General features: G+C 39.4%; 1 protein-coding gene across 1 annotated transcript in view; it reads right to left on the bottom strand.

The window, feature by feature from the left end:
- The window catches only part of EXOC6B (exocyst complex component 6B), a 598998-nt gene that overhangs the window by 160679 nt on the left and 422479 nt on the right, over positions 1-15840 (bottom strand). Inside the window, exon 19 of the mRNA XM_056129778.1 lies at positions 13790-13931. Within this exon, the coding sequence (XP_055985753.1) occupies positions 13790-13931 (142 nt within the window). The remainder of the gene's footprint in view (positions 1-13789; positions 13932-15840) is intronic.

Genomic DNA, 15840 nt, shown 5'->3' with positions numbered 1-15840 from the left:
TTTGCTTTCATATTTTGAGTAAAAGTTCCCTGGGGAGCAAGGCATAATACATACCTACTATGAAAACTACAATAAATATACTTAATATTTATAGTGCTTACAAATAGTTAATTAGGTACTAGGTTCTATACAACACAATCACATTACTGATTTTTATAACAACTCTCCATGACCACAAAAATTCTAATACAATTTTTTTCACATGATAAATCGCAGTATTTTGCAATTAAATGAATGTTCAGAAATGATCAACCCCAATGTTTGGAGGATTCATCTTAAAAATGAATCTTCTAAAGTCCAAATTAGTGCAATGAATTCTAAGACCACACAGATGGCTGGTAGTTTTTGACTTTTAGCCAAGCACTCTTTATAACAAAGAGAGTGACAATGACAAAGAGAGTGACAATGAGGATGGCAGTTAACAATTATTGAGCATCTATTATGTGCAATTATTCACTTAATCATCCTAACCAGTCTACGAGATAGGTACAATTATAACTTCATTTTACAAATAAAGAACTGAAGTTGAGAGGAAGAATTAAATATACCAAATTAATAAAATAAAGGTTCAGGTTTCAAAAGCCAACCTGTTTTATCACTTATTAATATCATCATTGTTATCATTATTATCATGTTTTGAAAACTCGTGGGATATGGCTAATAAATTGAGAATCAATTTCTGGGAGCTAAGACAGCTTTATAATGCATGGTAAGATGTATGTAAGTTCATGGTAAGACTTGCTGTCAATCACTAACTTACCAGTTGTACAGCCTCCTAAGATTCCCATGAATTCTGTCTACATTCCAGTTTGCATAGCTACTCACATCACATCACTTGATATAAATTATAAGTCAGTCCTACTTCTATTGCCGTCCATCCTCAGTGGTGACCAGAGATCCAGAAACTGAGTCAGTTGTCAAGTGAGTCAATTTTCTGTTATTCAAAAAATGCTTGATAAGCAAATACCATATGTCAAGGTACCATGAAAGGTTTTAAGGAGACTGGATAGGGGCAGGCAGACAAGAGCCCCCTAACAGATAAAAATCAAAGAGCCTCTAAATGATCTGGCTGATTACCTTTTCCTCAAATTCCATAAAGTCAGAATATTTTAAATTATCTTTTGCATTCAGAATCTGTTCTGAGTAGACTTTTATTCCTTGCATAAACATATTCTAACTAAGAAAAAATGATTTAGGATTAAGTTCACAAACAAAAGATTCTGGAGCTAAAGGAGAATGTTTAGAGTTGGTTAGTGGTTGATGTTAGGGAAAAGAAGAGGGCACTGAGACTTTCCTTCATTTCCCAAGATGGGAAGTCAACAGTCTGGAATGTCGCAGCCAGGCTCATAATTAAGGTATTATCTTAAGTCACCTGGGAACAAGTTCCCACTGAGGGTGATGCTTTGGAGGACCAGGGTTGTGCTGCCAATGACAAATTTAAAGAAACTGAAGAATATGAGTCATGTCATAGCTTTTAACAACACCAGACAATACTGAGATTTATCATGTGAAAAAACTGAACAGAGGGCAACCTCTGTTCTTTGCTAGAATGTGGAGATCAAGAATCCAAGAAAAGACAAACCCTTCTGAAGTTCTATCATGATAATCTCTCCCTGTAGCTGAACAGTGCAGTGAGTGAAGGATCAAGTAAATTAATTTATCTTTCAAGTTATGAAGTACTAGTTAACTTCTTAATCTCACCATTCTTCCTTGGTGAAAGCAAAGGTACTGAGGCACACAGCTGACGTTTACTCCTCAACTCCAGATGATCCCATGATCTCACCCTTGCCAGGGAAAAATAGCGCTAGTCCTACTATGTAGCCCTCAGCCTTAAAGGGTGGCTAGGATCTAAACTACAGCTTCTTAAACTTTTTCCACTGGAGGTCCCTTTCAGCCTGAGAAATTTTTATCTGACCCTGGACCTATAGACATATAAAATAGGTACACGAATCCAACATTTGCTGACAACATGTCATAAATAAATTTATGGAACAACAAAACTATTTTTTTTAAGTTACAGTTTAAGAGGATGGGACTGAAACACAGGATGAGCTCAAGGGTAAAAAGTAAAGTATGAGTGGGAAAGAAAAGAACTGCACTCAGAAAAAAAATATGAGATTTCTAAGGACTCTCAGCAAAAACTGGGAAACCTGTGTGACAATTCATTTATTAAATGAATTACCAACTACAATTCTGACTGAGTAATGATTCCAGAACATCTTGCTATCGAGGCTTAGTTTAATGCACTAGCTAATAGAGACTTTTAACAGATTGCTTGTTTGGCTGATATGGATTTGGGTTTAGTACTAGCTGCCTTGTTATTTAAAGACCAGAATTTTCTTTGCATAACATAAACTTCAAAGGCTGCAAAAGAAGAATAATGGTGTGGATCTGTCACATGTGCTTTCCTTATGTTCTTCACCAGGGTCCTGGGGACGCAGCACTCTCTCCCTCACATCAGGAAGAGATTGGTAAAAGAATGCCCGAGGCCCTAGCAAGGTTCTGGTGAGAGTGACCAAAGGTAGACAATTACCTATAGAATTGGTGAGTCAAGGACCACAGAAATTTCTGTGCAAAAAAAAAAAAAAAAAGAAAAAGAAAAAGAAATGAGTACTGTAATTCCACACTGACAGTCTTCAACTTAAGGTTCAGAAAAAAATCACTATTTAGATGAGACGCTCCAGTGGCAAAACTGTGTATAAGCCCCATACGATTTGCCTGATTAGGGGCTGGAGCGATAGCACAGCGGGTAGGACATTTGCCTTGCACGCGGCCAACCCGGGTTCAATTCCCAGCACCCCATATGGTCCCCTGAGCACCACCATGAGTAATTCATGAGTGCAGAACCAGAAGTAACCCCTGTACATTGCCAGGTTTGACCCATAAAGGGAAAAAAAAAGATTTGCCTGATTAATAATCACTAAAACAGCTGAGTCAGAGGAGAACCTGCCCTGCAAGGGGACATAGAGCTATGAATATGTACAAAGAGACAGAGATGTTCAAGCTTTGTAACAAATACTGGATACTAACTCAGAGCTCAAAAAATTCTCTAGGGATGCTGGAAGTTATATACTCTATCAGTTAGAGAAGGGACATAGAGGGCTCAAGTGGCAGAGTGTTAGCCACTATTTGGGGTCACTTTAAGATCCGTAAGGTCATGACTGTACTCTGATATTGTTTCCCTAAATCATGAGTTTTGATAAATTGTGGTATTTAAAACTGCTGATCTCAAAGTGAGAACTCTGGTAAGAATAAAGAAATGGAAGGTTTTGAAGGCCTTGTTCCTTTTCACATTGATAACCAAGACTAGATTAACTGGATCATTAAGAACTGAGAGAATACATCTAGATGTAATACTGTTAAAGAATCCAGTTTATTAGGTGCAAAAGACTGATAGATCCTGAAGAATGATTTTACAACTAAATATTTTAAATGCCACTTCTGCTACATTTCCTCGCAATTAATGTCCCAAGATTTAGCTTAATTATGTAATATTTTTAATATGTAAATCTTCTGAATAATTTAGGGACCTTAGAAAGTAAAACTGAAAATATTTCAGGTGTAGCATATAAAAATGAAAGGGAGAAATAAAAACAGGAAGACTATACATAAAGGCATAGAGAAAAATTAAATTTCCATAGTTTACAAATAATTTTTATAAGCTGTATCATTTCTTTTCATAACAATGTGAAACAAATATGGCAAGGATTAGTGTTTCCAGTTCAGGAACCTCGGAGGTCAATCATAAGATTAAAATTTATGATAGAGATCATTTGGAAGCTTTGGTGTATTTCTGCATGATAATTCATGCCATGGGAGTGAATCAACTACCATCAAAGTGCCAAAAACCTTCTACCCCATGTGCCTTTTCCTCCTGGTCACTGTAAATTTTTCAAGGTATATTCATATTTTTTTATATTTCCTAAATTCCTAAGAACATTCACCATAACTGTATTAGTTTTCTTGATGAGACATTAGGAATAATATAATAATAACATTTCTGTTAGGTAGTGGTGCCTTTAGCAGTAGTTTTATCTCTAACAAACAACAGAGCAAAGTGACTGATACCTGGCAAAAGCATCAAATTGAGAATTAAAAAAAAAAAAAAACCCTGTAGTTCTGGGTCATGTCTTTCAAGACAGTCACAGAAGTTTGACAGACAAAAAGGCACAGTCCAGTGGTTTATACTAAATTACGGGGTTTCTTGAAACCAACTGATTAACACATTTCAGACAAAGGTTTGAGAGTCTGCAAAAGACCTCAAAGTTATTTGTTACTTATTAACTGTCCCTACTGCTGCTAATTATAACAAGAGAAGCTATTATTTATTGCTGATTTACCCTTTTTGCCACTCATAAAGTAAACTTGTTCATGAGTAAATTTATTTCGTTCTTACTCCATGCCTGTAATGGTGGATACTATTATATACCTAGTGAGAAATGAACTGTAAGTGGTTAAATCATTTACACAGGATCACAATAAAAGTAATGGTGACTTGAGTACAACTGATTGGGCTGAATCTAAAATATCTTTGTCCATAATGACTATATATACTAGCCAAATATCTCTGTTTCTGGACAAGCACATAATTTCTCCCTGCATTTGAGATCTCAGAAAGTAGCAGACAGTTCTTAAACATGCAAGATGCATTCACATTCCATTTTGTCCAAAGTTTGATTTTTTTCAGGACATATACAGTTCTCCCAAGGACTAACAGACAATAGGAAAAAATGCCTCACGCACACAACACTGGGTAGAAAGATGTAAGTGTTAATTATCTTGTCATTTGGGGCTGCTTTTATACGCCTCTGTATAGTTACTTGAATCTTATGTATCATTTCTTTAAGATTTTTTTATAGACCACTGAGCATCTAAAGAAAAAAAATGAGTGGGGTGGTATAGCAAAAAGACATAGAATTTTCTTTTAAAATAAAACAAATATCCATAGAAAGTTTCTTGACAGACAAATTACTGTCAATCAGATTCTAAATCAATGAAATTTAGTTGCTCCCCATAACTATAGGGAAAAAGATTTTCAGTGGTAATATGGTTATTGACAACACTGTCACATCCTGCAAACATAAACTTCCAACTGATCCTTGGTGCAAAAAGCCATCACAAATGTCAAATGGCATTGCCGATAAGAGACTGACTCTTTGAGATGCCTTTCTCATGGTTGACAAACTATATATTCCCACCTTTTTGTTAAATGAGCTCTACATCTCTTAATTTTAATTAGAAAGCCAGATTTTTCTGTTAAAAATACTAAGGCCCAGAGAGTTTTCTCAAGTAAAAGCACCCTAGTTCTCCATGGTGGAGGACATAAAATGTACTTCTGAAGTAGGCCATCATGATGGGCATTTTCCTTGATCATTGATGCTTCTCTCAGATCATCATGCTGCTCCTGGAGGCTTATATATGTTAGCTCTCTAGCCCGATCAAAAGTGTAGTCACTCAAGATCTTTCATCAGGTTTTGTGCCTAATAACACTAGGTGCCTTACTTCAAAGCTCTTTCTTCTCTCTCTCCTTTTTTTTTTATAGCAGTATATGTAGGGTAACTTCATACACAACATTAAAAAGCAGTCTTGATCTGTCCAGACAATCATTGTTTTATCAGGGGAATTCCTGGTAAATAACAGGTTAACACAGAGGCATGTATATATAATTTTGGTTAACTACATGCAAGGAATCTGGTGGATATCTTATAGAAATAATCCTGTGGTTGTTAGATAGTATCTTCATATTTGGATATAATCCCTGGAATTGTCCTTCTTTCTAAATGATTGTGGTGATTTTTATTTTCTTTTTGTACTCCCCCCCCCCCCAAAAAAAACCCACACACACAGAAAGACATTTCTTGAAGAAAAACTATAAAATAAGCATTGAAGAAGAGAAAACTGGACAAAGCATTTTGGGAATTTTTTTGGTACCAGACACTGAGACAGGACAGTGATTCCTGAAAGGCAGAAAACCAATCAGGTGCACAACCTCCAGGCAGTTTGAGGGTTGAGCTAGAAAGTAGGCAATGGAGCACACAGCCGCAGAGAGGAAAGGCCGCTGGGCGGCTCCACAGCTCCCGGAGAATGCACCAGGTCCCAAAAAGAGCCGAGATCACCAGGAAGTCCCAGATGGGGTAGGTGCCGCATCCCGCCTCCTCCAGATGGAACCCCGGTGACCATGAGCCTCTACAAGCATAGCTCGAGTATGCGGGAACCAGGACCCTTACTCCAAACCCCACGGCTGTGCAACATCTCCCTATATACAAAGTGATCAATGGAAAGTAAATCATCCAACGTTTCTCCTTGAAAATCAGGCTTAACTCTTATACAAACCACAACACCCAATAGGAGAGAGAGAACAAAAGGGAATGCCCTGCCACAGAGGCAGGGTGGGATGGGGGTGGGGTGGGGGTTGGGAGGGATGCTGGGATCCGTGGTGGTGGGAAATGGTCACTGGTGGAGGGATGGGTATTCAAAATAAATAAATAAATTAAAAAAAAAAAGACTGGAATAGAATCCATAAAATCCTGAAAACTGAAAAAAAAAGTAGGCAATGGTGGCTGGAGCAATAGCTCAGCAGGTAGGGCATTTGCCTTGCACGCAGCCGACCTGGGTTTAATTCCCAGCATCCCATATGGTCCCCCAGCACCGCCAGGAGTGATTCCTGAGTGCAAAGCCAGGAGTAGCCCCTGAGCATAGCTGGGTATGACACAAAAAGCAAAAAAAAAAAAAAAAAAAAAAAAAGAAAGTAGACAAGGGGAGGCAATCCAGACAAAGCATGTTAGGCTGAGCTGAAAAGTAACAGGTTGTTGTCCAGCATACCAAGGCAACTAATATTTGGAGGGCTAAGGACCATAGAAGAGGCAGCTGCAAAAGTAAGCACCTGGGGAAAATGACTTGGGAAAGGTCCCCTTAAGTATGAAGGTGCCATGCACATACAGGCAACAGCTACCAAGAGCTGAGACCCACCAGAAATAAATGGGCAGAATGATTTTGGAGCTCTGCTTCTACTCTGGGCATCCATAGTTTACGCTCCCACTAGTTGGAGGTGAAATCTCCAGGTAGTGGGGCATGGGGTAGAATTAAAGGACACTGCTTTAAATTTGGGCTGGAGCGATAGCATAGTGGGTAGAGTAGGGCGTTTGCCTTGCACGCAGCCAACATGGCTACCCAAGTTCGATTCTTCTGCCCCTCTCGGAGAGACCGGCAAGCTACTGAGTGTATCTCGCCTACACGACAAAGCCTGGCAAACTCCCCGTAAGGTATTCAATATGCCAAACACAGTAACAAGTCTCACAATGTTACTGGGTCCACTCCAGCAAATCGATGAACAATGGGAAGACAGTGACAGCTTTAGATTTGGGGTTACATAAGTCCAAAACAAACAAAAAAAAACTGCCCTATATTCTTGAGTCAAGCCAAAAAAAAAAAAAAAGACCCAACCAATTCCAAGTAAAATCAAAGGCAGGTCTGAACAAAATCTAAGAAAAAAATGGAAGAAAACTGTATGTAAAATTTTAAATGTCAAGCACCAGGACTTTTCCAGGTGGTTTCTCCACTAACTTAGATTCAGTTTCTTCACAATAGGGGGACCCCTGAGTAGGGGGACATGCATTTTCTTTTATGATCTAGCTACAGAAGTCACAAAGGTCACTCCTGCCATGCTCTACTGGTTACAATCAAGTCACAAAAGTGGCCAGATTCAAGCGAAAGAGAATTATTTTATAATCAGATAGTGTCAAGGTTCTAGAATAAAATGTAGACATCTTTGAACAATGCAGTCAGTCCCACAATTCTGAGCTGACATTTCAACTTGAAATGAATCATTGCCTTTCAACTTGAAAAACTTCTTTTTTTATAGGTGTTGTGGTACAAGTCCCTGATTTACCTTAATTAAAATTTTTTTTCACAAAATACAGTTTTAGATTGGCAGGCTTTCCTCCTCCACAGAGAAAGACACACACACACATATACAGATAGATAGATAGAAATAGGGAAAGAGAGAGAGAGAGAAAGAGAGAGAGAGAGAAAGAGAGAGAGAGAGAGAGAGGATGGTCTACTATCTTCTGGTTATACTATTTCTATTGTGGGTATTAGCAATAATTGATACTTTTCTTGCTTATATAAAGTGTATTTCTTCTCTGGGTGTTTTTAAGATTTCCTCTTTCTTTCTATAGTATGTTGGGTGTGACTTCATGTTTATCCTAATAAAGATTTATTGTGCTTTTTATTGAATTGGTGGATTGGTACTTTCCATTAAGACTGGAAAAAATTCTAGCTACAGCTACACACATTCATTTTGTCTTTTGAATGAGCATATCCTCAGTTTTCTACAGTTATTTATTTATTTATTTATTCTACTTAGGCCCTATCTGCTATTTTCAACATTTGTATCATAAGAGGGTCTATTTCTCCAACCTTTTTCCCCCTTCTGCTATGGGTCACATTTTCTAGGTTTCTTTTTTTCTTTTTTTTTGCATATCAAAGTTTCTGTTTTATGCTCTAAAATTTGGAAGCTATGTGACTGAGAATATAAAATTCTTTTTGTGATCCTCTTTTTTCAAAGTTTTTTCCGGAGGCTGGGAAGATACTACAGTGGGTAGAGCACTAGACTTGCAAGTGGCAGACCCAGGTTGAATCTCTGGCACTCTATATGGTCTCCTGAGTCCCACCAGGAGTGATTTCTGAGCACAGAGCCAGGTAAGCCCTGAGCACAGCCAGGTGTGACTCCAAACCAAATAACAAACAAAAATGAATAAAGTAAAAAAATCTATTGAGTGTTTTGAGGGCAGGTAGTTGTTTCGTTAGTAGATAATCTTTATCTTGAGAAGTAATATTATTAGACTCGGTTAAAGTATTTCTTACTCGAGAGTCTAAATAGCACTAATAAGGCCACACCTTCTGCATAAAATGTTCCTTTCCCACCCTGACCCTTTTGTCTTCTGGTATTCTGACCTCTAGCATTGCTGTCCAACAATTCTCAGTGGTCATTCTCTAAATCTCGCAACATTTCACCTTAAACTAGGCAAGGCAGTCCAGTGTAGAACTCTAGAACTACTTCATTCAACAATGCCTTTCTTTGGTATATCACTAAACAAGCTTCCTGCCTGACCTGCCCAATAGGCCAATCTCTCTCCCTCCCTTTTATTTTTCCCTGTGTGAAAACTTGGTTTTATTTAGGGTCTACTTTCCTATGCTATTTGGAAAGTATCCCAAGAGAAAAAGTGATACTGAATGTCAAACTTACAAATCTCATCTCTGAAGGATTAGAGCCCACTGCTGTCCAATACATAAAAAAATTGCTTCATACAGTTAATTTATCTAGTTTTTAGTTGTTTACAGAGCAAAGGTAGCTTTGATACCTGTTTGTAAGTGATGGCTGGAACTGGAAGCCTCTATTAATAATATTTTTTACATTAAAAATGGCATAGCCAGGGGGACAGGAGTGATACTCTAGCAGACAAGGGACTTGCCTTGCACACAGCCAGCCCGAGTTTAATCCCTGGTACTCAATAGGCCCCCTTAGCCCCATCAGAGTCACTGTCACTGTCACTGTCCTCCCGTTGTTCATCGATTTGCTCGAGCAGGCCCAGTAACGTCTCCATTGGAGACTTTGTTGTTACTGTGTTTGGCATATCGAATACATCACGGGTAGCTTGCCAGGCTCTGCCGTGCGGGCGAGATACTCTCGATAGCTTGCCAGGCTCTCCGAGAGGGGCGGAGGAATCGAACTCGGGTTGGCCATGTTGGCTGCATGCAAGGCAGACGCCCTACTGCTGTGCTATCGCTTCAGCCTGTAATTTCTGAATAACATCAGGTGAGGTCAAAAATCCAAAAGAAAAAAAATAGCACAGTCAATAAAATCTTATTTTCCAACTATCGAAAGTCAATCAAGAGCAAATAAGGGGGCTGGAGAGATAATACAGCGGGTTGGGCACCTGCCTTTCCAACCCAGTTCAATCCCTGGCACCCTCAATGGTCCCCTCAAGCCTACCTTGAGTAATCACTGAGTACAGAGCCCGAGATAAGCCCTGAGCACTGTTGGCTGTGCCCCCCTCCAAATAAAAATAAGATAGGGCAAGAATGCTAGCACATAAAATTTTCCCTATTTTTGATTTTTACAGAATCAGAAAAAAAGATGGCAGGAGTCATATTAATTTTGCTCACTTTCTTGCTGACAGGATGATGAACATCACAACACCATTCTTCTTCCCCCTCACAAGCAAAGCCTATTTTTCAGTTCAGCTCTGAGTGGATGATTCATGATGATTCAGTTATGGCAATTACATAGTTTTCTTTCACTTTACCTGATACACAATCTCCCAACCTTCCTTAGATCTAGATAACCATACAAATGTATCTGACCAGTAAGAAATAAAAGGTTATTTGCAAGCCTTTGTCCTGAAAAGATTTTATTTTCCAAATAAAAGGAATAGGCAGCCTAGGGAGATAGCACAGGGCTTAGAAGTGCTTGCTTTGCATGTGCCAGATCCCTGTTTAGTCTGTAGCACCATATGACCCCCATACACCACTGGGGTAGCTCTCTTGGTCCCTGACATGGCAAGACTCAAGAAGCACCTCATTCAAGGGTCCTAGCAATGAGCCATTGAGCCCAACCCTGAGCACTGCTTAGAAGGCTTCTGTAATAATAATAAACATTATTAATACTGCTAAGTAAAAGATAAAACTATAACACCAAGCTCCCAGAAGAAAACAAAGCAGAGTCTCCTACCCCCATGCCTGACTGTCCTCACCAGGGCTCGACAGCTGAAGACCTCTGGGAACCAGCCAAAGCTATGCTGAGACTACTCTCTACACACTTGGTTAAGGCTCACGCATGAAGGAACCAGCAGAGGAATCCAGTGTGCAGGACCCGGGGCTGAGATCTCCAAGCCTGCTCAGTTCAGGACTGGGCCTTCCAGTAGCTAGACAGTTACACCCACCAACTGCCGTGTAACTCCATCAATGGCCAGGATCCAGAGATTATAACACCAAGCTCCTGGAATTCAATGTATCACATCTTCCAGAAGGGCAATGGAGAAGATTATTCATGACTTCTACTGAGATCTCCTTAATAGCCACGTCCACTTGCCCACATACCAAATTCCGCAGGATGAATATGTCGTTCCCAACGTTCTCCCTTCCGAAATCTGACACGTCATCTCATTGGTAAAGAAACAAAGAGCACCTGGCCCAGACAAGGTCAGACCTAAACACTTGAAGAACCTACCGTCAATACTCATCAATACACTGGCTCGGCTCTTCACACACTACCTGTCTGAATGCATGGTTCGGTTCCAGTGGAAAACCAGCAGTACTATACTACTACACAAGAAGGGAGACATCCACGATATTGGCAACTATCGCCCAATCTGCCTATTGTCTTGTCATCTACAAGCTGTTCACTCAAGTCATCATGAATAGGATTGGCAGAACACTAGATAAAGGACAACCATGCAAGCAAGCCGGATTCCGAAAAGGTTACAGCACCATCAACCATATCCACACGGTAACCAAGCTCATTGAGGTTTCTCGGGAGTTCAAGATGCCGTTCTGTCTAACGTTCATTGATTTAAAGAAGGCCTTTGATTCTGTTGAGAGGGAAGCAGTCATCGAAGCCCTAGCCAATCAGGGCGTTCAAACTCAATACATCAGGATCCTCTGTGAGCTGTATTACAGATTCACTACCAGGACCTTACCACTCTACAAAGAAGTGATCATCGATGTCAAGAGAGGGGTTCCGCAGGGTGATACTATTTCACTGAAACTCTTCAGTGCCACCCTTGAGAACGTCATGCGATGACTGGAATGGGAAGGAATGGGAGTGAAGATAGATGGTCGGCAACTACACCACCTCCGTTTTGCTGATTACATCGTTATAATAACACCAAACATCAACCAAGTGGCACAAATACTGACCGACTTCAATCATGAGTGTGGAAAGGTTGGATTACAGCTGAATCTCACAAAGACAATGTTCATGAGAAACAGTCTTGTTCCTGACGTTCCATTCGCTCTCAATGGAATGACCATTTCCGAATGCAACAGTTATGTGTACCTAGGTCGAGAAGTCAACATGATGAATGACCTGGCACCTGAGTTGCACAGGAGGAAGAGAGCAGCTTGGAATGCCTTTAAGAGCGTCGAAGAAATAATTAAGAGGACAAATAAACTCCAGCTCCGAGCACATCTATTCTATTCCACTGTTCTTCCTGCATTAACATATGCCTCAGAGACCTAGGCCCTACGAAAACAGATGAGAACGCTGTTCGGGTCTCTCAAAGAGGAATCAAAAGAGCTATGCTTGGAGTATCACGCTTCACTCAAATGAGAGAAAGAATCCGGAGTTCTGACCTCCGTCAATGCTCAAGAATCAGGGACACTGTCTCGTTTGCCAAGCCATCGCAAATCAGATGGGCTGGACACGTAATGAGATTTGAAGATGATTGCCGGACTAGAGCCATTACCGACTGGATTCCACGGGTCGTCAAAAGATCACGTGCCTCCCCATCTATGAGATGGTTAGACTTCTTCGTCAAGACCCTTAACAATCGGTTTGAGGCTCTTTGTGTTCCTAGAATGAGCAGATGCCATTGCGCTACGCTAGCACACAACAGGGATGAATGGAGACATTACCAGCGCCTGCTCAAGCAAATTGATGAGTAACAGGATATCAAGTGATCAAGTAAAAGAAATAAGTAAGCAATAGCACAGGGGGTAGGGCGTTTGCCTTGCACCTGGCCAAACTGGGTTCGATTCCTCCATCCCTCTCGGAGATCCTGGCAAGCTACCGAGAGTATCCGGCCCACATGGCAGAGCCTGGCAAGCTCCCCGTGGCATATTTGATATGCCAAAAAACAGTAACAAAAAGTCTCACAATGGAGACGTTACTGGTGCCCACTCAAGCAAATCGACGAAGAACAGGAGGACAGTGCTACAAGTAAAAGGGATGTAATGCTAATATGTAAAAGAAATAGTTGAGGGTTGCCATTATTTCCGTGACTTTAATGTGGATCTCTTTAGTTATATATATGAGAATTCATATGTCTATGAGAAGGCCATATTCTAAGTATGGAAGAGTGGAGGGATCAAAAGTCTCTGATGAATGTCACTGAGCTCCTAAATTAATAGCTTATTAGTTATTAATGAGAAAAATAAAAACCTATTTATTAATACTATCTTTAGGTTAAATGTGAAAAGCTGGAGCTGGAGCAAAAGTACAGTGGTTAGGGCATTTGCCTTATACATGGTGGACTAGGGTCCATTCCCTGGCATCCCAGATGGTCCCCCAAGCCTAGCCAGGAGTGTTTCCTGAGTATGGAGCTAGGAAAAAGCCCCGAGAACAGCTAGATGTGACTCCAAAACCAAAAAAGTTTAAAGCTTTGTTTCCTGTAATAGAAAGCATTTCTGATTGACACATGCACATACCATTTGTTCTTCAGACTTAAGAAAAGTTTGCAGAAAAGATGTAAAAATAGTTAAAAACATAACAAAAAGGAGAATCTGGCAACAGCCTTAAAAAAAAAATCTTTAGCCTTGTCAGGTTTTCTCTAGTGACTATTAAATGCATGTCTGCTTTGTGTCACTTTCTAGATCACAGACTTCCTTGTTACCAGGGATGTCTCTGTTCCAGATATGGACTTAGATACCTTTGAGGGTTCAAATTGCTAAAGATTCTACTTTTAGACATCCTATAAATGAACTGTGTCATCTGTGTATTCTTTGATGCAATCAGAAAGAGCTGCATAGATTGTGCACACGAAGGTGAAACAAACAAGCACTGTCTTACGTTCACATTCTCTGACATCCAGGTTGAACTGCTGCAATGCTCCCAAAGTGAGCTGCCGTACTTCAGCCTCCAGCAAAAGCTGCATCAAGGATGTGGATAAGTGCTTGCAAGCTGACATGCATGCGGTCTGGGCCACCTTGCCCTGAAATACAAGAGTATATATTCTTACATTAGTCGATGCAAATGAAATTCCAACAAAAAATTAAATGGTTTATTTTTAAATTAGTAATTTCCTTAAGGTTCTTTCATGAAATAAGCAAAGGAAAATAACCTCGGACTTTACAGCAATCATCTTCAATATCCGCTCCATCATGACAGTTTACAGCTTTAAGCTAAGAGTCAGCAACTTCAGCTATTTTAATTAATAAGCATTTTTTTCCCGAAGTCAACCATGAACAGTATTAAAAATTAACTGAACTTAATATTTTTTTAAAAGGGAATAAATTACAAGATTTCCTTCCCAAACTACCAGAATTCTTTTGTTTGTTTTGGCAGGTCACACTGGGGAATGCTCAGGGGTTACTCCTGTTTTTGTGCTCAGGAATTAATCCTAGCAGTGCTAGGGGGAACAGATGAGATGCTCAGCATTGAACCTAGGCAAACTCCCTACTCACTGTACTAGTTCTCCAGCGCCCTATCATAATACTGAAAAGAAAATGTTAACAATCTACAACTTAACTAGGAACATAGTCTCTTCTGCCTTATCGTTTAGCACATATAAAATGAATAAAGTGGAGGCTGGAGCAAAAGCAGACGTATTAAAATGCTTGCCTTGTATTCTTCTGACCCTGGTTCAAATTCCAGACACCACATACCATCCCCTCAAGGACAACTGGAGTCACTCCTGAGCATATAGCCAGGAATAGCCCGAGTACTGCTGGGTGCAGCCCAACTCCTCCCACCAAAAGAAGGGGAAATATGGTATAATACAAGTTTCCTGGAAAAATATAAGGATAAATTTATTTATGTTTTATAGTTACAAAGCTTTCATGACTGAGTTTCAGTCATACAATGATCGAACACCCATCTCTCCATCAGCGTACATTTTCCACCACTAATGTCCTCAGTATCCCTCCTGCAACCTCACCTCACCCTACTCCCTGCCTCTATGACAATTTCCTTCTTATTCTCTCTCTACTGTTGGGCATTACAGTTTGCAATACAGAACTGAGATGCCATCATATTCAGTCCTTTATCTACTTTCAGCACGCATCTCCCATCCCAAATGATTCCTCCAACCATCACTGACTTAGTTAGTGATCCCTTCTCTATCCCAGCTACCTTCTCCCCCAGCTTATGAGACAGGCTTCCAATCAAGGAGCAGCAACCTTCCGGCCCTTGTCTCTACTATCCTTGGGTGTTAATCTCATATTATGTTATAGAAGGATAAATTTTATTTTTTATTTTAGAAAATGAACACTGATGTTAAAGAACACAAACTTTTATAATACTTATTTTAAAATTAATATTTTATTATGTTTTATTACTTCTTTAAAAGATTCAAACACTCTACATTTGATGAATTACATTTCAATTCCAGGTCTAAGTTATACTTTATATGAACATATCCACTTTCTGTCTCTCTCTCTCTCTTTACATATGGATACATGTACATACGTATATGTGTCTAAATATGTTTTTAAAGTCCTAGTTTTCAAATTAGTTGGTGGATTCTTCTTCCTTTGAATTATGAAACGTTTCAGGTACACAAGAAGATATATAGAATTACCTGGAAAATATAAGTACCACTACATATTAAAAAAGTAATCTGTGATTCCTTAACCTTCCTCTACCATTAATGGTGTTCAATATGCTATCTCAACTAAAAACATATATATTAAAACAAGTATAAACAAACAATATATTATGCATTGCAATATATTTGGAAACTTTCTAAGAGAATATTTCCTTTTGAAACTTATTTTTTTTAGGAGCAAAAAGTTCAATGATAGTATGAATGAGATTTTAACATGTAAAGTATGTGGCTGTAGGGTTATTCCTTTATTTCAGAGCATTCCATTTTAGAAGTGTACAACAATTAATTTGTAAAT

Source organism: Sorex fumeus, unplaced genomic scaffold (genome assembly GCF_029834395.1).
Source record: "Sorex fumeus unplaced genomic scaffold, SorFum_2.1 ptg000006l, whole genome shotgun sequence".
Lineage (NCBI taxonomy): Eukaryota > Metazoa > Chordata > Mammalia > Eulipotyphla > Soricidae > Sorex > Sorex fumeus.
The sequence above is the reverse complement of the archived record's forward strand: the minus strand, read 5'-3'. Positions and strand labels throughout refer to the sequence as shown.